The sequence below is a fragment of the Balaenoptera musculus genome, chromosome 12, assembly GCF_009873245.2.
Source record: "Balaenoptera musculus isolate JJ_BM4_2016_0621 chromosome 12, mBalMus1.pri.v3, whole genome shotgun sequence".
NCBI lineage: Eukaryota > Metazoa > Chordata > Mammalia > Artiodactyla > Balaenopteridae > Balaenoptera > Balaenoptera musculus.
Window position 1 is genome coordinate 51126148 of NC_045796.1, and position 23930 is coordinate 51150077.

Sequence of the window (23930 nt, forward strand, 5' to 3'; positions counted from 1 at the left end):
GATTAAGCTCCAAGACAAGGTGGGGAGGAGGGAAGGAAATAGGGGAGAAGTATTTGAGCCTGTGATGTCCCCTGGTCTCAATACTCTCCATTCCCAACTCCCTCTGGAGAAACCCCTAGCCCCAAGCTAACCTTGACCACAAATGGTGATCTCTGCATGAAGAAGCAGCCCCTGCTGGAAGCCCAATCCACTATGGCTGCTTCTTACTGCTGAGATGAGCAGTAGGTGAGTGTGAGTTCCAAGGTTTTATCACCCTCTTCCACACACCCAGCTCATAGAGGTCTCAGAAAGACTAAGTCGAAGAATATAAAAACACCCCTAGCACACAGTGGGGACTCCATCACTTGTACTGGGGGAACTCAGCACAGGAGACCCAGGCCTCTCCACCAAATCATGCTGAACCATGATTCAAAAACAAAAACCAACAATAACAAAACACCCTCATTACTGGCATTTATTTTAAAAATCTTAAGACTACAGAATCTGAACAAGACTTTAGAATTGGCCAGTATACTCTAGGTTTTGGTAAGGTTTGGTAATATCAACCTTACCACCATTAAAAATAACTCTACCCCTCCCCTTTGCCTGACTCCCACCAGCCCCTTACTGACGGCCCTTTCCAAGCACAGCTGACAAGCACCCTGCACAAGGCAACACACAGCACAGCTGCAAAGCAAAGACACTTCCTCTCCTGGGCCCCCACTCGGACTTCTCAGAAGCATCACAGCCCTGAAACGTGCAGATGGTTGCACCTGCCGTGTGCTTGTGGATTTTCTCCAAGGACTCGGAAGGGAACCGCCTGGATGCAGCAAACACGGCACAAACAACAGACGCTTTGTGTCTTGTTAAATGTTCTGTAATCGGAGCTCAACCACACTCCACTCTCTGGTGACAGTCAGAGATGCCCATTTGGTGGGGGCTTGCTCTCTCACTGCACAGCCTTTTCCCAAAGTCCTGCTTACAGAATTCAGTTACTCGAAGCACTGATAAAACCACAGTGTCTTAGATGCCCACAGAGGTTATTAATTAACATTACAATGTCTGTGAACCTTGTCTCGAAAGGAAACCCTTATTTATTTTGTCAGTCAAACAACTCCCCTTATCTCAAAGGTTGTGGATTTTCCTACAGAATTAGTAGGAGTTAGGAGTAGACACTGTAGTTCAGAAAGGACCAGCCACATAATCTATGGTGCCCCATGAAAAATAAAAACGCAGACCTTGTTCAAAAAGCAGGAAAAGGGCTTCCCTGGTGGCGCAGTGGTTAAGAATCTGCCTGCCAATGCAGGGGACACGGGTCCGAGCCCTGGTCTGGGAAGATCCCACATGCCGCGGAGCGACTAGGCCCGTGAGCCACAACTACTGAGCCTGCGCGTCTGGAGCCTGTGCTCCGTAACGGGAGAGGCCGCGACGGTGAGTGGCCCCCGCTCACCGCAACTGGAGAAAGCCCTCGCACAGAAACGAAGACCCAACACAGCCAAAAATAAATATAAATAAATAAATAAATTTATTAAAAAAAAAAAAGCAGGAAAAAAGTGCCGTTAAAGGTACTAAAATATAAAATGTTCTTCTTTCTTCTTCAGTCTCTCTCTTGACCTGTCACAGTGTTTTTGTTTTTAATGTTGGCTCCTTGGCATGGGGATGCACGCAGGGCAAGTACAACCTTCATAGGCACCAGGGGCCCCACCCTGTGACTGGTGCATGAATGTACCTGGTCTACTAGCTACTGGACTGAGGCTTCGTGCCGAACCAGGGGCGAAGAAGTTGAGCTGGGTGTCTCCTCTTCCTGCAGGCCCATTGCTCCTATCTACCGTGGATGGGCAACCCCAAGGGTATTGCAACCTCTGCCCTGGGATATTCTAGGTTCCCAGGGATGAGCAACAAGCTCACACCCAGTGAGTCACCCATCAAACATAGCCTGGTGCTGCCAGTCTGGGGTCCCTGAAATGCTGTCAGGTGCACATGCCCCACACATGCCCTCGCCGTGCTCAGGCCCCCACTGGGTGGGGAGTGGCAGCCATTGCTGGATGCGGATGGTGAGAGGGAAGTTCGTGGTGCCTGGGGTGCCAGAGGGCAGAGGAACAGGCAGCTGAGAACTCCTCCTGGCAAGGTGGGGAGGCAGCAGGAGTGCGTGTGAGCCCAGGCTACAAGCCTTTGGTGCATCCTCCATTGACTCACTGGATGCCACTTACAAAATACAAATTCTAAGTGAAAATGAAGAGTACAAGATGGAACCTACAAAGCATTAAACCCCAAGTGCCCCTGTGAGAGTCCTGTGGGAGTGCACTAGTCACTTGCCCATTAAGTCACCCTGACTTTAGACCTCAAATGAAACAATTTTGATTGTCTTCCCACCCCAAATATATGTATTTCTAAGATATATATTTATATATGCTTATATATAAGAAAAAGCTTTATGTGTTTCCCCCATTTCAACTTTATTTCAGCTATGAGTTAATCAGCAGAGACTGAAGTTTATAAATGTTTTCTACTTAAAAGCCCTTTAAGTCAAGAATATATATCAAAACGGTAAAAGTACTTCTCTCTGAGCACAGGGAACTATAGTCAATATCTTATAATAAACTACAATGGAAAAGAATCTGATAAAGAATATATAACTGAATCACCAGAAACTAATACAACACTGTAAATCATCTACACTTCAATAAAAAGAAATTTTTTTTAAGAACTTATTTCTTGGGCCAAGGTGTTAAAAAGTAATTTTTATACTATTTTCTGGGTGTTGTAGTGTTTTTGTTTTTGTTTCTCCATGAATATGGACACATGGATTGCTTTCATAATTAGGAAAAAATAATAAAAATGTTACTTTATAAAGTAATAAAATAAACATACTTTACCTATAGGGAGAGTATGCTGCTCCTTGGACTTTTCTGATACAACCAGTGTTATCTCTCTGTTAACTTAATACCTCCTGGATCATATGAATTTCAAGATTTTCCAGAAGTTTCTGAAGCTAGAGTAAGCAGTTTGAGAGCCACTCTCCACTATTAGCTTATACTCTAGGCTCCTAAATTCTTGCATAAGGGCCTTGGTCTGGGTCCCATCCTTTTGTTACTCTCTCCTGGGGAAGAAGAAACGGTTCCTTTTTTTGGGTTCCCAAGTGTGGTAGATGCAACTTTTTGGAGACAGACATCTTTTTTTCCAGGCCCACATCTTTTCTTTTTTTAAGGATACCTTTAATTTATTTATTTATTTTTGGCTGTGTTGGGTCTTCGTTTCCGTGCAAGGGCTTTCTCTAGTTGTGGCAAGTGGGGGCCACTCTTCATCACGGTGCGCGGGCCTCTCACTGTCGCGGCCTCTCTTGTTGTGAAGCACAGGCTCCAGACGCACAGGCTCAGTAGTTGTGGCTCACGGGCCTAGTTGCTCCGCAGCATGTGGGATCTTCCCAGACCAGGGCTCGAACCCGTGTCCTCTGCATTAGCAGGCAGATTCTCAACCACTGTGCCTCCAGGGAAGCCCCCTGGCCCACATCTTGACTGATAAAATATATCCCTTTTTACCAGGTTCTGCTAAATTGCAAAGTGCTCAATGTCTGAAGCGACCTCTTGTGTTTTGGAGTCTCTAAATGTGGCCAGGAATTTCATGAGCTGTTATTATAAGAAGCGCTTAGGTCTGAAACTCAATTTAGATACCAAGGAGGATTTCACGGGAAGATTTAAAACTCCATACATGATCAAGAAAAAACTGTGTTCCAATACCCCTGAGCCCTTACTCTACCCATTATGCTTGCAAAGCCCACGTTTCTCCCTGTCAGAGGACCCCAGGTGCTAGAGAGGAAGCAGAGTTCAGAAGGGTAAGCAACAGGCTTCGGACTGGGGTGTGTGTGTGGGTGGGGGGTGGGGGGGGGAGTGCTGAGTTCTCCTGGATGCTCAGTGGACATGCATCTCTGCACTTACACCCAACCAGCTAGAGTCTTCGTTCCCTGTTACAATAAGCACAGTCAGGCAGAGCCCGCATCACAGGACCAAGAGGAACAAACACTTGGGAAAACAACCCCTCCACATAGACCATCAACACACACCAAATAGACTAGTACATAAATTGTGTTGTCTTATTCTTGGAAAAACAATCACAGGAGCTATTTTAAATATTCCACTTCCATGAGTGTGCGTGTCGCAGGGGGGATACCTGTGTGCATGATTTTATGATGTTTTCTATTGTCTTTTTTTTTAATTTGAGGAAAATAAAAATATGAAAACCTAGACTTACAGAACTGAGATGTTAAAGGGTAGTTATTTGCTTAATCAAAGCCCCACATACCTTTACATACTGAGTTTCCTCAGAGTCTGTTCAGCAATTTACAAACCCTCAATAAACACTTATCTTCTTAGAAAAAACACCACTTGGGTATATCTGTTGTTTTACATGCTAATGTCATAAAGCAAATTTTCAAGTCAAGTTCAAGATAGCTCCTGCGATGGACTTGAGGACACGGGGTGGGGGGGGGAGGGGAAGCTGGGGTGAAGTGAGAGTGGCATGGACATATATACACTACCAAATGTAAAATAGATAGCTAGTGGGAAGCAGCCGCATAGCACAGGGAGATCAGCTCGGTGCTTTGCGACCACCTAGAGGGGTGGGATAGGGAGGGTGGGAGGGAGGCTCAAGAGGGAGGGGACATGGGGATATATGTATGCATATGGCTGATTCACTTTGTTGTACAGCAGAAACCAACACAGTATTGTGAAGCAATTATACTCCAATAAAGATCTATTAAAAAAGAAAAGAAAAAGAAAAAAAAATAGCTCCTGCATACCTGCTGAGTTTTTATTTCAATTTCTGAAGCTCCTTTAGGGGGAAGAGTAGACTTACTACTTATTATAAGTCCTTCAAATTCATCTTCTTTCCCTATCCGCCTAGCTATAGCTTTCATGCTGGGGCAGAGAATGTCAGTTCTATTAAAGAAGAGAGACAGAAATTAACAAACATTTTTTCTCTTTCAGATTCTCTGACAATTCTTTTCATTCATGTTCTGTTTCCTGTCATCATGCATAAACCTCCCAACTCATCACAGACACTTACATCGACATCTAAATCCACCACAGTTACCACTCCCTTAGTCAATATTAAATCGTGAGGCCTCTTCCCATTGGGCACATTTAATTTCAGTCTTCATTCTTCAAAATACTGACAAGTCTTCTCACTCCCTGTTTACCAGGAAAGCTGACTGTCATAACTCATAAGATAGACAACTTGGACTAGACCACCAAAGTGAGCCCTAATACCCTCAGTAAGGTCCTGGGGTGGTGGTTGGGCGCTTAGTGAATGCTTGTTTGGTTACAGACACATGGCAGAAACCACATGCCTTTCCCGCCAGCTAAGTCATCCCAGCCAGGGCTTGAAGTTGAGAAAACAACATAGCATTCTGCAGATTAAACACCTCATGCTGCACCATATTGTACCCTTGGCTGTGATGCCTGAAGCTCTCAGAGACTCATTAGACTTGGGTCTAATGGGGCAGAGAGCGGAGAGGAGGTCACGGCAGCAGCACTCCCCACTCAATTCTCGCTGGGATCCTATGAGCTAAAAAGCTTAGAGTTAGCACTGAAGAGACACTTCAGAAGCACCAGTTCCCAGGGACAGAACTCTGGGTAAATGATATACAGTGTTGATCACTGGAATCCAGGGCTGTCCCTGCAGTCAATAGAACTCAGCTTTTCCTGTAAAGCACTGTTCATAGAGACACACTGCCCAGCTTCCTCTGTGATCAGTGGGGCTAGGCATACCAAATTCATGGACCAAATGTCACCCTCAGAGCAAGGGCAGTAATCTGCCAGATCCCAGGTTCCACTCCTTCACATGAATTTCCCCCTGAGCACACTCACCCATAGAGCTCCGAGAACTATTTGTGGAGAGAGGGAGAATTGATGTCCTGGCCTCGCAGCTTGAGTCGGCCCCAGTGATCCTTTAGCACTTCCAGTTGCTTCCAGAGCACCAGAAATGATCTCAGCAAAACAAGGGACATCACTGCATCACATGGGCCCCCCAGCAGCCTGGAGGTCTTTGGGCTGCTTTGGAACCGACTTCTGAATCCTTGCACTCTGGACAAATCTGGCTGAAAGCATTACAGAAATTCTTTTTTTTTTTTTTTTTTATTAGTCATAGACCACTACAGGATGACCTTTTACATTCATTCAGCTCATGCAGAACGAAGTCTTTGGAGAATGACTTTTCTCCCCCAGGAGGAATGGTTTACAGGCCAGCAGCACATGTAGAGCTTAGAGAGTATAAGCATCCTTCCTGAATAGACAGTATACAGAAAGGAGAGAAATGTCTCCATTTCAATTTTCTGCTTGAGCTGTGAACCACTCACTTTAAAACTCTTTTACTTGGGTGCCAACATTTTATCTACCCTTGAAAAATTGAGCCTTTCATGTTTAGCCTCTGCATTTTGGAAAGAGCTCTTCAACACACTCAAGATTTAACAACCCATCATGGTAGAGCTATATTATAACTTTAAATTGGGGATTTTACCCATTTTATGGGTAAGGAAATGGAAACTTAAGTTTATCTTATCTCCTATTCCTCCTCCCATCCTTTAAAAGTTACGCAGAGAACATGTCTCTTGATTTGAATTTATTATTCAATAGGAAATTTCACTTTAAAATTATGATTTGTTCATTCATTCACCGGTGCTTTCCTTAAATAAGTGTTTGTTGAGGGGCTGCTGTGAGCCCGGGAGGATGTGGAGGGAATAAGGTTTTCAGGTCCCTGCTCTCCTGCACCAGCGATGTGAGGGCCAGGGCTATCCAGAGAGTGACAGACAGAAGGGGAACCTGTATCCCACGCTCAGCCTGAAGACAGTGTCTCAGGTTCAGGAAAAGGAGCTTTCCTTTGCACACCTGGACCATGATGTTATGACAGGAAGGGACTCAGAGGACATTCAGGTAACAACACCTTGGACACTCAAGTTTCCTGGCCAGGAACAGGAAGAACCACCACCTGATGTAACTGGACCCTAGATCAGTGCTATTAACATCTGGGGAGGGTGGGATGGGGGTGGGGCCGCCAGAAAGAGAGGTGGTTAGGGGAAGAACTACAAGCAAGACCAAGGGGAGAGTGAACTCCTGCCAACAGCTGGCAACCCTTCCACCTAGTAGCCTACCTCCTCAACAATCAGCTAATTCATGAGTTTCCAAATTTATTTTATCCTCAGAAGCCTTTCAGCAAATGAAATCTTACTCAGTGACCCAAGATATCCAACAGACCAAGGCCAAGCATGGTGACAAGCAAGGGGCTGCCTACAGGCCATGTAGTTGGGCCCCTCCGCTCAAAAAGCCCCAAGGTCCCTCTGAGGAACCCAGGGCTCCTGGGAGCATTTTAAAGGTCCTGAGCTAATCCATCACCTTCACTTGGGAGTCCTAGAGACTGAAGTCTAAGAGGTCACAGAACTGGTGGCATAGCTGGGACAGGAAACCTAGAGTCCTAAGTCACAGGCAGTATAAATTCCAGTGCTGCCTATTGTCTATGAATATTGAAATACTCTTAAATGGAACCAATCATAAAATAAAACTAATTAAAATAAATAATAACTTAAAAGCAAACTTACCTTGTTAATATATTCCTGTTAAGAGAAGTCTTCTCTTCCTAAGTGTTTTACAGGATGGGAGAAGGAACAGGAAACAGGATAAAGAACAAGGCAGGGGAGGGTAGGATTGTCAGGGAAAGATGGTAATCCATCAGAAACAGGGCCAAAAGAGAGTAAACAGAAGGACCAAAGGGCCCAGCAGGCTTCTTGGTCTTGGCACTACTTGGTCTATATCCAGCTTTGCAAATGCTCCTTCTTTTTTTTTTTTTTTTTTTCACACACACACACTGTATTTTATTTTTACAAGAGATAAATAGACTGCCACCAAGCATTGTACATGGATGACCACAACAAAAGCAACAATGATTGCAATTACCAAACATGAAACACACTCATACTATGTCATAATATTGACATTCAGTCCAGTAATCCTCCACTGTAACAGCTCCTTTACTTTGCAGTGAAAATTGATTTGTATATTCTTTGCCTCTGAGTCCTTGTTGGATTTTTTTTTTTTTAATTCAGACAGAAAGTCACAAAAATTATACTCATCCTCATCAGTTCACTCAGTCCCATGTAATTAAATTTTTTTTTTCATCTTGATCTTTTGTTAGCACTTTTATGAGTTCATCAGTTTTTCATTAGAGTTCTGAAAATGCTTATTCATTCAGTTCAGCAGTACAGTCAGTTACCAGAAACCTGTACTTGTCAGAGTCTTTTCCATGAATTTCTTAAAGATGAAACCCTTTTATAGGAACATATTTGCAAAAGCATCAGAGTACACACAGAACTGTCTGTAAATGACAAAAGACTTAAAAATGACCACAGTTAAAAATTTGATGAAAGTTCATAATAATGCAGTTGACAAGAAAATTAGTTATTTCTGAGATATACACAAATGCTCCTTCTGGGTGAAGCATTGAATCCCGCTGTGGAATTTAGTTGGCACATCTAACATACTTCCTTTTCTACTAGTTGGCCTGAAATGGACTTGCGACTCAGTTTTAGCCAGTGAGACACAAGAAAAATCTACTGGAAGTCTTCTGAAAAAGATTTCCCTCCTTGATAAAAAGACAAAGCCCCTTAAGGAGAAAGCTTTTTTGCTCCTGTCTTCATCTTACAAGGATGAGGGAGACATTTTGCTGACATACCCAGGATGGCAGAGCTGGGTGCCTGCACCAACATGAACTGCCTCCTTCTAGACCTGTTTGGAAAGATTAATACACTTTCTAATTTAAGTCATGACTAGTTACTTCTAGCAGGTGCACCCTAACTGGCACAGAGGGGCATTGGCTCAAAGGTGGGAGATCAGATAAAGCTTCTGAAAGAGTGGTTTGGAAGTTGAAATCTGAAGGATAAGTAGGAGTTAATCAGATGATGAAGCAGAGAGTGGGAGGACAGGGAAGTTTTCCACCAGAGGGGCCAGTGTGCATGAAGGTACTGAGGAGAGAGCATGGTGCATTTGACAAAATAAAAGAAGTTGAGGGTAGAGATATTGGCAAGAGTCAGGTTGTGAAGATCTGGTTAAGGCACCCAGACTCTATTCTCAGGGCATTTGGAAGTCATTGAAGAGTTATAGGAGGGAAGTGACATAATCGGGTTTGCATTTTAAAATACTATCCTGGTGAATGGACGTGAAGGAGGCAAAGGGAATACAGGGAGTCCTTTGGAGGTTATGATCTTGGCCCAGCATTAGGAGATGATAGTGATTTGGACTGGTGGAGGGGAGTGCTGAGGGAGGATGGGGAACACTTGAAAGATATTAAAATAATAGGATAGTAGAACTTGGTGCCTGATTGTGGGGTATGATAGACAGAAATCAAAGATGGGTGTCCAGATTTTTTTTGCTTGGGCAACTGGGCAGGTGGTGGTTAACTGACAGGGAATAAGGAAGGAGGAGCACACTTAGGGGCAGTAAAATGAGCTCAGTTTGGGACACGGTGTCTCTGAGATGGAACAAGACAGTTGAACATATGAATCTGATAGGATTGAGATTTGGACTAGACATGTAAACTTTGGAATCATCGCATAAAGCCATCCAAGTTATAAAAGTAGTTGGGTTTGCCCAGGGAGAGGGTGAGGAGTGGAGCAATATCATGGATAAGAGTATGAGGGAGCTCCGGGGCCAGACTGTTAGGTTGGAACCTGGGTTTCTTTTCTCTCTCGGCAAGTGACTTTTAGGCATATCATTTAATCATTTTGAGTCTTGGTATTCTTATCTATAAAATGAGAATAATGAAAGTACCTACCTCATGGGATTATTGTGAGAATTAAAGAAATTAATAGTTAATAAAGCCTCTGAACAGATCTCAATCATAGACATTATTAATTAATAATGTTCTATTAATAGTGTTCAGGGCCAACTTATTGATTAGACACAGAAGGCACAGTGCTTAGGGCCCACAGAATGTTTTAATTTCCTTTAAAATCAGAAAAAAAAGAATATTTAGGTTGAATAAAATGCTATAATTTATGATAGTAATATATTTTTCTTTATATTAACACAGTTGTAAACTATAACTCTTCATGTTTTTTAATGGAGAAATGGGCCCACAAAGACAAAAGTGGCTAGAGTCATGGAAGTCAAAATGCAGCCCTGGCAGTGGTGGAAGTGGGACAGAACCCCAAAAGCAACATTTTCAGGATTGGCAGAGGTAGGGGACTTGACACAGAAGTCTGAGAAGGCATGGCCCATGATGTCAGAGGAAAACTGGAGAGAGCTGTGCTTTAGAAGCTAAGGGCAGAGAGGCTTCAAGAAGGACACACTGTGTCAAATGCTGCTAAGGGGTCAGGTTGGAAGGGGACTGAAAAGTATCCAGGAGATTTAGTGACAAGGACCATGGTGCTCTCAGTGAGAGCAGTCTTGGTGAGATGAGGAGGAAGACAGATCACAGTTTCTAAGGAGTGGATGGAAGGTAAGGAAATGGAAATGGCTGGTGCAGAGACTTTGGCTCTGAAAAGGGGACTCTAAATGGGGGCACTGGCTAGCTTACCCCATGTCCAGACAAGTCTCTGTCTGGTTCCAGAATCATGCAGAATTGCTTCAAGTTATGATACTAGGGAGACTACTGGCTCTTGGTACCTTAGAGCTTCAGGGAGACAAGTCCGGAGAAGGGAGTGCTTGCCTAGGAGTCCATGGGCTAGCGGAGTGATGCAGACAGGAGCCAGGCTGGAGATGTTCACCTGGGGCCTCTGTCATACCCTGCCGACTCCAGCCCGAAATGTGTGAGACTCACAAGGAAAAGCAGCCAGTTGGAGTTCAAATTGGTTTCAACGGACCACCCCCCATGAAGTTTGTTCTAGTTTTAAAATTAAAAGAAATGGATATACCACTGATCATGGGACTTGCTGTGAAAGAACGCACTTTGGAGGGGCTCTCACGGGCTACCCCTGCTTCACTGCTGCTCCCGTGCGGCATAAGCACAGTCCCGGGACCCTGGGAGAGGCTATGGGATGGATGAAGCTATCTAGTCCATCTCCCAGATAGAAAGGTCCTTCAGTACGACGCAGCACTGGTCAAGTACGTAGACCGTTCACCAAGAATACCTGTGTATTTTTGTCCAGTGTGGCCTGCCATCCTGGGGGACCCTCCATGATCATATGATAGTTACTCAGAAGGACATCTTCCATTAGCAGCTGCATGCCCGCCAGCTCTCCATGAGCTACCTTGAGGTCATGGTCACTCAGCCTACAGAGGCATAGCTAAAAACAAAACGGAACAAAACGAAACCAAAACATCCATTTTAAACACTTCTATGTATCCTTTACACGTGGTTTTGAGGGAGAAAATTAGGAGTAGTTGTGTTTACAAGCCCCATGCTCTCAACTATTAAAAAAAAAAAATCCATAAAAATCAGAGCAACATATCTAGCTCAAAGTCCCCCTTGAACATACCAGACTTTCGGCTCTGTGTGGAAGTCCAAGTTTCCTAAACCTTATGGTGGTGTCCGTACGTGGTGTATTATAGTGTGATACATGTATGCACAGGGAAAATCCTGGAAAAAAACCAAAATGAACTGTGACCGTCCCCTAGTGGGGGACTATGATTAATTTTTTTTTTAACCACTCTTACTATTTTACTTAAAAAAAAAATCTTTTTACTTATGGAAAATTTTGAGCACATACAAAAGCAAACAGAATAGTTCCCATCACCCGGCCCTAAGAACCACCAACCTATGGCCAGTCCTGTCCCATCTTCATCACTCCCCACCTCCATATTATTTTGAAGCAAATGTGTCATTGACTTTAATGTTGTTAATAATACTTTTAAAATATTTTCTATTTAAAAAAATGAAAACACAATAATACTTGCTTAAATAATCAGGGGGAAACGTATAATTGAAAGAGACTCTCCCTTTGAGTCCTGCTTAAAGAGTTCTTTTCCTACTACTGTAGGTTGGTCAGTAGTCACACGTCTCTGAACTGCCAGCCTGGGAGTTACTCTAAGAGGCCCAGAGAGTGACCATAAATGGATGACCACTCCCCAAGATCATTATTAGCCATGAGTATTTCAGCTGTTTCAAGTCTGATGCCAGCTGAAACCATGATTTTCTTCTGTCATAAGAAAACATGACTCACCTTGCAGCACTGGGTTTACAGTTTCATAACCAAACACCTTGCTTATCTCATAAATTATTCACCGCTGACTAGAGTATGAAGGATCAGACCTATGGACCCAATGACACCTGCTTTGCGGTCTGCATTCGGCTCTCTCTGTGACAAGTGGGAAGACCTATCCTACCTGCATCTTATATTCTAGGGTATCTGGGCTGCTAATTGTAACTGGAAACAGTCCTCCATCTTCCAGAAATGCTCTCCAAGGGAACAGCACAAATGCCTAAAAGAACCAAAAAATAAATATAATAATGCTGCATAATAATGTCCATAAGAAACAGACATTTGTATATGAACAAGATGTCTGTGTCTGCACACCAAAACACTGTGGGATGATTTCTCTATTATGTAGAAATAGTTCTTGATGGATAGTCCCCGATGATGCACAGGAGAGAGTAATAATCTTATTTTTTAAATTGATTTTTCAGAAAGTGACTAAACACAGAGGGTACTTAAGATTTCAGTGTAAATAGTCAACACCAGTATTTAGAAGTCCCAGAATAGTATAAAACCAATGGTACATATTTATAATCCAAAAAAGTAAACTTACTCAAATTTTTTCAATATTACAAACCTTAAATATTTGTCCTTTATCTCCATTGTGCTCCAGTTCTAGGCACCAACTCAAAACCAATGCCACAACGTTACACATGGGCCTCTGTCTTCTCCACATCACTGTCCAACAGCCAAGGCACTCCCTACTCCTTGGGGCATGACATGCAGCCCTGGATATAGTGGGCCTGTCCATCTGACCCCATTCTACACTTCCAGACTCGGTACTGGCTTCAGACAATTCCTAGAGCTGGAGTTGATTCAGGTAGCAGGGAGCCAGGACACCTGCATCCACCTAACCCCAGGCAACACTCAAAGGCAGCAGGAGCAGGCCCAATGGTCACGGTCCAACCCTGTCTTCGGGTCTAAATGAGGGTCAAGGCTTGGGCCAAGAGTCACTGTCTTGTAGCTAGGGAAGGTAGAAGTGTGAGACTTACATGGGGTTGATGCTGGCATTACTTGGCTTAGCTTTGTAACATAAAAACATTAAGTTGGAGGTTTTGGAGTCAAAAGATCTGGGCTTGTGTGGTGGTTTTAAAGATATGTCCACAGGGACTTCCCTGGCAGTCCAGTGGTTAAGACTCTGAGCTTCCACCGCAGGGAGCACGGGTTCGATCTCTGGTTGGGGAACTAAGTTCTCACTGTGAGGCCAAAAAAAAAAAAAAAGATATGTTCACAAATTCTTTTTTTTCTTTAAAGATTTTTTTGATGTGGACCATTTCTAAGTCTTTATTGAATTTATTACAATATTGTTTCTGTTTTATGTTTTGTTTTTTTGGCCACGAGGCATGTGGGATCTTGGCTCCCTGACCAGGGATCGAATGCACACTCCCTGCATTGGAAGGCGAAGTCTTAATCAATGGACTGCCAGGGAAGTCCCAGTCCACAAATTCTTTGCTTCTCTTCCCATTAAGAGGTGCAGCACCTTGACCACAGCCTCATGAGAGATCCCGAACCAGAACTACCCAGCTAAGCTGCTCCCAGACTCCTGAGCCTCAGAAACTATATGAGATAATTAATGTTTATTGTGTCAATCTGCTAAATTTGGGGGTAATTTGCCCTGAAGCCATAGATAACTGATACAGTTTGTGACCTAGTGTTGCTATGACTATGCAGCAGTCTGATCTCTGGCCTTCTAGAACCTCAAACTCTTTAGTTGTAGCAGGTGGGTAATATAGTTAGTGCCTAGGAGCAATAATAGTTGCCAGGATTACATTCGATAACGCATGTTGTTACCGGGCTGTTCAAAACTCAGCTGCTGACCTAATTTATGTATCATAATTGCTATCATTATTATTTATTACACGGAAGAGATCAGGTGTTGGTTTTGCTACCAGCTGTGAGCAGATAAGCTCCCAATTAGCCTGCTGAGCGGTTTAGAGGGAGAGCCCCTGACTGGGAATAACAGCGGGCCATGGGGGCCTAGCCCACTCTACCATGTGAGTGAAGGGGAGCCTACCAAGGCTAAAGGGCATTCCAGCACAATGCATGTTTGATTGGTATAAAAATAGCTCTCAACACACCTGGAGGCTCTGTGGATCCAGCGGCTGTGGCAGGCTGAGCTGGGAAGCAAAGATGCTCTTCATGAGAGAGTTGCTCAGTGGCGGCAACCCATGCTACATGTCATCTGTGACAGACTGGTAGGCAGGAGCATTTCCAGCTGCCAAAAATGTTCTTCTACCAAAACAGGAAGGGAATCTCATTAACAGCAGTTACTCAAGTTTCTAAAGCTCAAAACTCTCTTCAAGGTTACTGGAGCAAGATAACATTTTGAGATATCAACAGGTTTCTTCCTCAGCAACAACATCCCTCACTCCCTTTTCTTTACACACTGCCCTTCACTCTCACAATTCACAGCCCTCAAGGGAAAGGTAGCTATCCTCTAGACTAGCATGGTCTAACTGCAGAACTTTCTGCAGGGTGGAAATGTTCCATATTTGACTGTCCAATATGGTAGCCACTAGCCACATGTAGCTGTTGAGCCCTTGAAATGTGGCTACCATGACTGAGGAACTGAATTTTAAGTCTTATGTCACCAAAATCAATATTAATTTAAACTTTTAAATTAAAATAGCCACATGTGGCTACTGTACTGGACAGCTCAGCTGTAGCTCTAGAACAAAGACATCAGTTGCTGAATTTATTTTAAGACCAGTAGCTGAGACAGCAATTCTTGATAATGTAAAACCAAATTTTAAGTTAAATAGTAAGAGCCTGGGGTTTGAGAGAGAAAGCTTCTTGTTTTGTTTTGAACAAAACTTGGCTTTGCATATCAAAAACCAAAAATCCTGAAGACTAGAGCATGAAATCTATACCGTAAGTCACAGAGAAGGAAGTCTGCTTGATAAATTACAATCATTTTCTTGCCCCAAAGGAAATGAGTTTAGCGAGCAAGTAAAGACTGTCTCTAGAGCTTAGATCTTGTGGATGCCCAAGAAAAGATGATGAAACAGAATCAGTTGCGGGGGGATCCAAAAGGTCCCCAGGACAGAAGGGCTCTTTTGCCTAAATCCTCCATGGGCTTTGCCAAGTCATGCATAAAGCAGATATCAAAAGGGAGATTAGCAATGACTGAGGGAGATGTTAGCACTGATGGAAATGAGGCAGCTTCCCAGAGATGAGCAGATAGTCAAGTGTTGTGGAAAGACCTGGGGAGTGCCTAAGACCCCACAAGGGGGTTCCAGATGGGGTGCTGAGCAGCAGGCCAACCAGAAGAGATCTGGGATTGGACAGAGATGGGTGAGGTAGCCACTCCTCTTCAACTGCTGGGATGATTTATAAGCACCCCCAGGAATTTAGATCACCTCTGAGAAGGATAAAGGAGGAGAAGGGTGTGGCGTAAGGCCCAAGTTAAGGTCCAGTATTAGTGCTGCCTTGACATCTGGTAAAATTGGGAGGGCTTTGAATGACCTAACTATAAGTTCCCCTGCCTACTCTGCTCCCACGGGTAAGGTCCCCTAGTCAAACAAACTTCCTTATCAAAGGGACCAAGTACAATCCCTGCTTATCCCCAAGTAGTGGTTTCAGTTCCCTGCCAGACCACAAAATTATTCAAATGAACCAATCACATCTTCCTATGGGAACCAGGAAGCACTATATCCTCTTGATACTACAAAGCCTGCCTCTCAAGTCCCTAGTTGTTCACTCTGGTCACAAGTACAAATCCTCTGTGGCCCTGCATGGCATGCAATGTTCTGCTCCCCTCCGCTGTGAGTATATGTGACGAGTAAACTGCTGTTGATCTCATCTGTCCAGTATTTAGTGTCATGTGTTTGGCCATCCCCATAACCTTGGGGCAGAATCCCTCCCTCACCAACAGGGTAAAGAGGAGGCAATTAAAACAAAGGTAAAAGGGGATAATCTTGAATTAACTGATTTTATATATATTTATATTTATTTATATCTCAAACTGACCACTTTAAACTGTAAATGTGGCTGAATGACATGGAATTGAAAAGTTTAATCTTTTTGTCATCAGCAGAAGTAGGGGCTTATGAACTTAAGTTCAAAGACAGATAAAGGTAGCTCTATTATTTGCATATCAAACCATTGTACTAGTGCAAAAATCATACCACCCTTTTCATGTTTTTGTGAGAATTAACAAGAGATAGTTGCATACAGTTGTATACTGAGACACTGAATAAAAACATTGACTTATCCTGATAGCTCAAGGATGGCACTTGGAGTTGCTCAATGGATATATAAACATTTTCTCCTGTTTCTCATATCATTCACATGCTTCCTCATGATTCTCAATAAGCCCTGCCAAGAGGCCCATGACTCATTCAACACCCATGTGACAGTGATGTATCAAGCATCTACTATGTACAGGGTACTGTGTCAGGAACTGTCTGAGATACAAAGATGGGTCCCCCATGGGTCTGACCTTCTAGCCCAGTAGGGCCCAGTGAGGCAGAGCTCATTATCCAGCTGCTTCTGACCTTCCTCTAAACTCCCAAGGCACTTTCTACATATACACCTCCCTTATAGGTTGTATATATCTACTTAAAACAATGGTACTGCAGACAAAAAAATGTCGCCTGCCATTCCACTAAACAAAGAATGTTGCCTGCCACCAAGTCATCAGCTGATACAGCTGCCCCCCAACGGTGCACCCTGAGGGGAATTCAGGATAGAAAAAAACAGGATAGTAGCCCTAGATAGGTAAGATGCATATCTAAGAAATAATTTTAATGAGTCCAGACTCTTGTATCTTCCCATACATAGAAAAGCACTAAAATCATTAACTTGTGATGTCTGTTTTTTGTGATTAGCAGTAGTCCTTTAATGTTCAACCACATGGGTTTTTTGCTGTTTTTTCAGCAAAAACTCCTCTATATCCTGGCTCCTCCCTTACCTCTTCAGAGCAGATCCTCAGAGCTATCTGAGAGACTGTCTCCCGGGCTATAGTCTTCAGTAAGGTTCCCGAATAAAACATTTGCAACTTTTAGGCTGTGCATTTTTCTTTAGCCAACAGTACCAAAAAGCAGAGTATTCTAATGGAAACATTTATTTTCAGCCTAAATCAAGAGCACAGAAGCCCAGTATCCCACAAACCTCTTCCTGGTTGACTCCTTCTATGTCATTCCTATGCTTTTCTCCCACCAATCCACAAAATTATTTTCTCTCTCTCAGCCTCTGGGTCCAGCTTTGTTCGCACCTTACTGTTGACTGTATTGCTTATATTTTAAAATTTCTTTTTTGTTTATTATGATGTTTTAACATCTTTAAAAAACCTTGCTGGCTGGGGAGAGACTGCCCTTCCCTGCATAGCCAATTCTTAGAGATAGCTAAGGGCCCAGCCTGCCTTTGACATGCAAACTAACCAATCTGAGCCATACCTCCTCTGACCCTTGCAACCCAGGAGGCAATATTTCTCTCCTTTAATCATCCCAGGGCTAGTTAACAGGCAACTAGAGACCTCTCCTACAGCCCAAAGCCCGCTGGAATTATTCAAACTAGCCGATCTTAACCTGTTCTCCTGCCCTGCCTTGCCTTTCCAGGTCATGGCCTAAGCACTCTCCTTGCTCCCGACCTGTGGCCCTGTGTGACATGGCATTATGGATGTTTCTAGGAACTGAGTATAATAATTTTGTTTTCCTGAGTCTCTCCTGTGTCTCCTCTTGTGGCTGCACCAGACTGATTTTCACATGAGAGAACACAGAACATTGACTTGCTCTCTTATCTTGGTAAGTTTGTGCAGAACTTTTAACTACTTAGTGCCACAAACAACCACAATTCTTGGCAGAGTTTTAGAGCCCCAAACACGTACTAGGTCTATTAATTTATAGATGCCTGGAGACTATTAAAAAATATCAATAGAGTTCAGATGTAAATATGACTGCAACTCTAAGCTAGAGAACCATAGCACATGATACACTCTCTAGAGAGACGAGAGTCAGATTCTAGGCACCACCATTGATCAAATCATTGGTTATCCTTTTCCTCACTTTCCTAATTCTTCAGTCTAGATCACTGTCCTTGATAGGTCCCATCTCTCCTTTATCAATAGTACTGCTTATTAGGGAGCTGTACAATGTAATGCTATGTATAGAAAGGGGTCTCAGAATGATACTTAACATTTTTAGCACTATATCCTCTTTTATTTCCTTCCTCTCCATGGACCCCATATTTTGAAAGATTTTTCTACCAAATTAAGCATTCTCCTGTTTTTAACTCAAAGCCACATAAACACCTAGCCTAAGCTCTGAGCTGTAGGAAGAGATGAAGAAACATGATATAAAGGAAAGAACAGGGCTCTGGAGTCAGAAAAACCCTGTGAATGTAAGGTCTGCTACAGCAAGCTTGTGACCCTGGGGCAAGTTATGCAACTTCTCTGACTCTCTATTTCCTCATCTGTAAAGATGGTGACATGATTGCCATCCCACGGAGTTGGCACATGGCGGGAACTCAACCACAGCAAGTTCCCTCTCCTCCTTATCTCATTTGTTCTTATGATTCCAGTTAAAAAAAGAAAGAAATGTGACATTTTCTTTACCCGCAAAACTTTTGGGCAAATGTGTCTTTTTCATTATGTCTTTAGAAATACTGAAAACAGCTCACTGTGACAACTCACTCAGCCCCTCAGTTGGTAAACCCTGGCCTGAGCCTTCTGCTGGGGTAGGTCTGATCAGTGCAGCTTGCCAGCAGCACTCAAGATACAGGGAAACTCATAGGAATGAAAGGTCAGCTTGTTGCTTGTGCCAGTGCTACACCTGCCAACTGCCAGCCCCTAATAAAGTTGGGTCTCCCCAGCAGTCCACTAAAATACAAGGATAGATGCATCACATTCTCCAAACCGTTTTGCCACAGGGCAGCTGCCTTACTGTCAATAAGCAGTCAAGGGTTTCCTAGAATACCAGTCATCTTGTGTGTGAGTTAGCCATAATGTGATCCCAGGCAAGCTGGCTGTAGCCACAGGGAGCAGGGAATTCATGGGACACATGCTAGGGTTTTTCCTGGATGCAAGGATATGAAAAAGAAAATGAAACCCAAAAAACGCCTGCAAAGTGGCCCGGAGGAGGCCAGGCAAAAGTTGTGGCTCTTCACTTCTCAGACGCTGGAGACCAGGAGCACATGGGGCCTTCTCTGTATCGCCCAGAAATCCCCAGATAACTGAAGCACACTTCAATATCTGTGTGTTCAGAGACACTTAAACTAGGTGAGCATAAAGATAAATTGAAAAATGAAGAGAAAACCAACACAAATTCGAGGACTAAGAAATTGGTGTTGCTTCTTGAGAGATTGCTTAATGTACTCTTAAATCAGGCTTATTGCAGAAAGTTAAGGTACCTTTGGTTTATTTCCTTAAATTCCTCCTTTTTACCGTAATCACTCTGAACATCAATAATACACTCAGATCAGTGGCACTTTGCATGCCATATGTTTTATTCTGTCCTATAGAATTCCTTTGAGGGACTTCCCCCCCCCCCCACCCCCGGTTTCCCTCCATTCTGGAATTTCAAAAGAATTCAATCGTTTAAATCAGGGAGTGGCAAACTCTTTCTTAAAAGGTCAGATAGTAAATATTTTCAGCTTTGTGAATCATACAATCTCTGTTGCAACTATTCAACTCTATGGTTCTAGTGTGAAAGCAGTCAGAGATTATCCGTAAATGAATAGGCCTGGCTGTGTTCCAAAAAAACCTTCATTTCTAGACACAGAAACTTGAATTCCACATAATTTTCATGTGTCACAAAATACTACTCTTGAGTTTTTCCCTCAACCATTTAAACACATAAAAACCATCCTTAGCCCACAGGCCTTACAAAATCAGGCAGGGGCCTATGGCAGTAGTTTGCTGATCCCTAACTTAAACAGATGAGATTGATTAGAACCAATGTACCACTGAAGCATTTACCTTTGGCGCAAATGATTAATTCACCTGAAAGTAAAGATAAGCTCAATCCTCAGGCATTTCTTGCACTGGCTAATAAATAACTCTTATAGGTTGGTGGACATGCCCAGAGGTGAATGACAGGCCCTGGGCAATGTGATTCTGACGCCATCGGAGGACAGCACCAATTTCTATCAGGTCCTTGGCAGAGGACAGGTCGACAGGAGCAGAGTGAAACTTTTGTGCCTAGAAACATTAAACTTTCTTGCAATCTGAGCTGGTCTATGCCACAGAGAAGCAGAGGCCAGATATGAGGGGACTCTACGGGGCCACTGTCCTGTTGTCCTTGAGCTACATGCTTCTTCTCCTCCCCTGGTCTATGGAAGTATGCTGTTCTCATTCCAGGTAAGAGTTCCTTCTTTTCAAACTCTGGAGAAGGCTTCAGTTTACATAAGCAAAAAGTTCCCTGGGGTAAACAGTCATATTTACTCAGTTGGTGAGCTCTGGGAAGGGCGAGGGAACTTCTCCAAGCTTCCTGTCTCTTTTGGTTATCTAAGGACTTCTCCTTGCTTGCAGGTTCAGCACTAAGTAAAATCCTCAAATGGAAAGACATTTATCTTTCAGCTTCTCCTTTCCTCCTGCCTCTTGCCTTCTCTTCGGAGTCTCCCTTTCCATCAATCCTGCTGCTGTCTGGCATCCATCCTAGTTCTCAGGCTTTGGAGTCAAATGCACATAGGTTCTAATTCTGGTCTGCTACTTACTGGCTGTGTGATTCCAAACACAGACACACCCCAAAGACCTCTGAAGAAAAAAGGCTGGAGGAAATGCTATGAATGAAGGACTCCTGGTTCCTTCTGAGGTCCTCTGAAAAATATACTGAATATACTGAAACCAGTCATAGGACACAGTGTCCTCCATTCCTGCAGACTGAGTGCACCAGGGCAGAGAAAGCCCCACAAAGCAGTTCCTGGGGGAAGCAGAGTGGTTCCCCTGGGAGAACAGGAGCAAGCTGAACTCCATGGAGCTGGAATCCAGGAAGAACTTCTGGGGTATAGTCCTATTTCTTCATCCTATGTAAATTCCTTGCAAATTTTGACTTGAGATTTCAGAGCCCAGAGGGCTAATGCATGGCCATCATGACAATTAGTCAAAGCCTTTATGTCCTACGTGCTTGACAAAGGTACAGCTCCCAAAGCTGTTTGTCAATCAAAAGAAAACAAATTAGCCTGATTTTTTTGTCCTGCTGAATTTGCATCCTAAATCCAGAATCCCATGATGCTCAGAGTAAGAAAAAGCAGAGCAGAAAGAGAAAATATGGTTCAGTACAAGCCCCACATTTCTATTCTCTATGGACACTCATGCTAATGGTGGGAAGTGATTATAATCCACAGATAAAAGTACTGCCCTCCAAGGTCCCCCTCAATGACTAAATACTCACACTGGGAATTTATCAAATGAAGTTAATTAATTTTGACAATTTAAGAATAAGCAGAGACCCTCAGGCCTGACCTCTTCCCTTCCCATACACAGCTTATTATTTATACAGGAAACATTGTGACTCTTAATCCAAGCTAATTTTTTCATCAGTCATGATTAACCAAAAACCATTCTTTTTGAATGCAGAATATTTAATACTTACAAGGCCAGAGGTAAATTAACTTATTTATAAATTTAACTCAGGTGGTGAATTCCATTGGTTTCAGATGTGCAGTGAAAATTCTGTTTTTTTGAAAGGTAATTAAGGGCTGAAAAAATAAAACTCTTAGGAAGAATCATCTTCAGAAGTATAAAAAATGTGATTCCCAATAAAACAGCCTGTTATGCAAACTAACTATATTGAAATCACATTTAATAAAACCAAGAATATTATTATCCAACAAGAACACAGTTCACCTGGACAGCCTCTGCAGCCGAACGTGTTTGGTAGCGGCAGTGTTCTGGATCAGGTTGTGCCCCCGACTATTTTAAGCTCATTATCTAATAGTGCCAAGAGTGGCCTCCCCTCCATGATCACTCAGAAACACCTGCCCCGCAGAATTTATTAGACAGGATTAGCACTCCAGCCCTTACCGGATGAGGTACCTCACTGCAGCGTCGAACTGCAGAAACATAACCTCCCTTCGAAGGAGGAGGACCTGGGACAGCAGAGTGGGGTCTTGGGGGCTCTGGAGGCTCTCAATCATTTTCTGCAGCTCTTGAAGCTCAGACCCTAGAAGATGGACGACATTTTACTCAGTGTGAAACACAGGCTACCCTAGCTACCCTGTGAACCATTTCACCTCCAAAGCTAACTTTTTACCTAAATTGACTTCTCTTTGTTTGTGAGTATACTAATTATATGTTTTGCAAGATCAGCAAAGCCTTATGTTCTAGAACCCAAGGTCTGATTTATCTTTCCTTCCTTCCTTCCTCCCTCAGGAATGTAATAACTTGCTTTGCTTTTCAGCAGAATAAGAACATACTGTTGAAAGAAAGTTTCAGTGTTTATAAGGCTACAGACTCTAAATAGATTGAAAAAGAGAAATTACAAGGAATGGGAAAGTATAGGCCTCAGTAAGTCTATTAGGGGCTTGAAATTACTATAAACCAGCACTCATTTCTCATAGCCATGCCATTCAAATCAGCCCTGTCACTGGCTCATCCTGTCAATGGCTCATAGATTAAAGAAGACTCAAGACCATCCAAGGCAAGCAAAAATATGTATACATATATGTATACATGTATACACACACATACATAGATCCTTCTAGGAGATTCTCATCATTTCAGGAGTAGATGTGGGAGATCCTAAATTGGCTTATTTCTTGGACCCTTACTGCAAAAGATTTATATGTGTTTTGGATGGAAATTTAAGTTAGAGGACTTTTGGGGCACTCAATACTGGTTTGAGGAACCTGGCCTGGGTCTAGATGTCTGTACTAGCATCTCTATTATTGGCTCAGGAAATGAGCTGCTTAGAATGGGAGAGCACAGCAAGAAAATGACAAGCCCTTAGGGAGCACTGATGGGGCGGTGAGTGGGCCCCATTTCCAGGGCTACCAGAATGTCAGCTGATCTGAAATGCTCATCAGCTCCCTGTGGGGACAGTGATAGTTTTCTACTTGAGAGGACATCCCTGCTATGGGAAGAGAAGGATTGTGGAAATTGATCACCGTCCCTGATTGTAGCCCATGGCAGAAGTGAGATGGGAGATCCACGAAGCACTTTCGGAGTTACTCTGTGTCAACCCCTCATCCAGACTTGAGCAGCCTTGTACCCTATCTGGCCCGGTACTGGATCTCTTCCTACATTTCTGGCATGGAAGGCAGGGGAACTGAGGGAGCAGGGAGGCTGTCCACGAGAGCCTGATCAGGGCAGAGCCAGGTCTGAGAATGGTTGCTGATATGTACTTGCAATATATGCTCTTGGCTTTAGGAAAAGATGAGCAGTCCAGATTTCATATCCATTTGATGTTTTACACACCACAAAAAAATGTTTTTTGGGTATTTTCCCAGCCACAAAAGAATTGGGGCCAATCATTAGAGTTTTTATGAATCCTCTATAAATCTGATGGTCATATTGGGCTGAAAAGAAACTTCCACCAGAAGAGGAGTCACAGAGCAAATTGTACAAGAACTTTAAGAATGTTGTACTGGATGGGAGGAGTGATGGTCAGTGAGCCTTATTTGTTCAAGGTCTAATGTGGCTGGTCTACAAGCAATACACTCTGTCAGGCTATGCAGCAACCAGGGGAAAAGGTTTATCATCTCCTGCAATGACGATGAAGAAAGAACATGAAGTTGTACATACCCTGTGATTAAAGCTCTGTAAAATGTATTTGGGCAAGGGCTAGAAGGAAGTAAGGATAAATAAAAATATTTCACTTGTTACAATGGTTGGATT

The 23930-nt window shown here is 43.2% G+C and overlaps 1 protein-coding gene across 1 annotated transcript in view; it reads right to left on the reverse strand.

Moving 5' to 3' along the window:
- LOC118904999 (coiled-coil domain-containing protein 162-like) overlaps nt 1-23930 on the reverse strand; it is a 59210-nt gene that overhangs the window by 32358 nt on the left and 2922 nt on the right. Inside the window, 7 exon segments of the mRNA XM_036871216.1 lie at nt 2856-2920; nt 2922-2971; nt 4775-4913; nt 5844-6073; nt 11093-11248; nt 12288-12383; nt 22119-22257. Coding sequence (XP_036727111.1) covers nt 2856-2920; nt 2922-2971; nt 4775-4913; nt 5844-6073; nt 11093-11248; nt 12288-12293 — 646 coding nt within the window. The 5' untranslated portion in view covers nt 12294-12383; nt 22119-22257.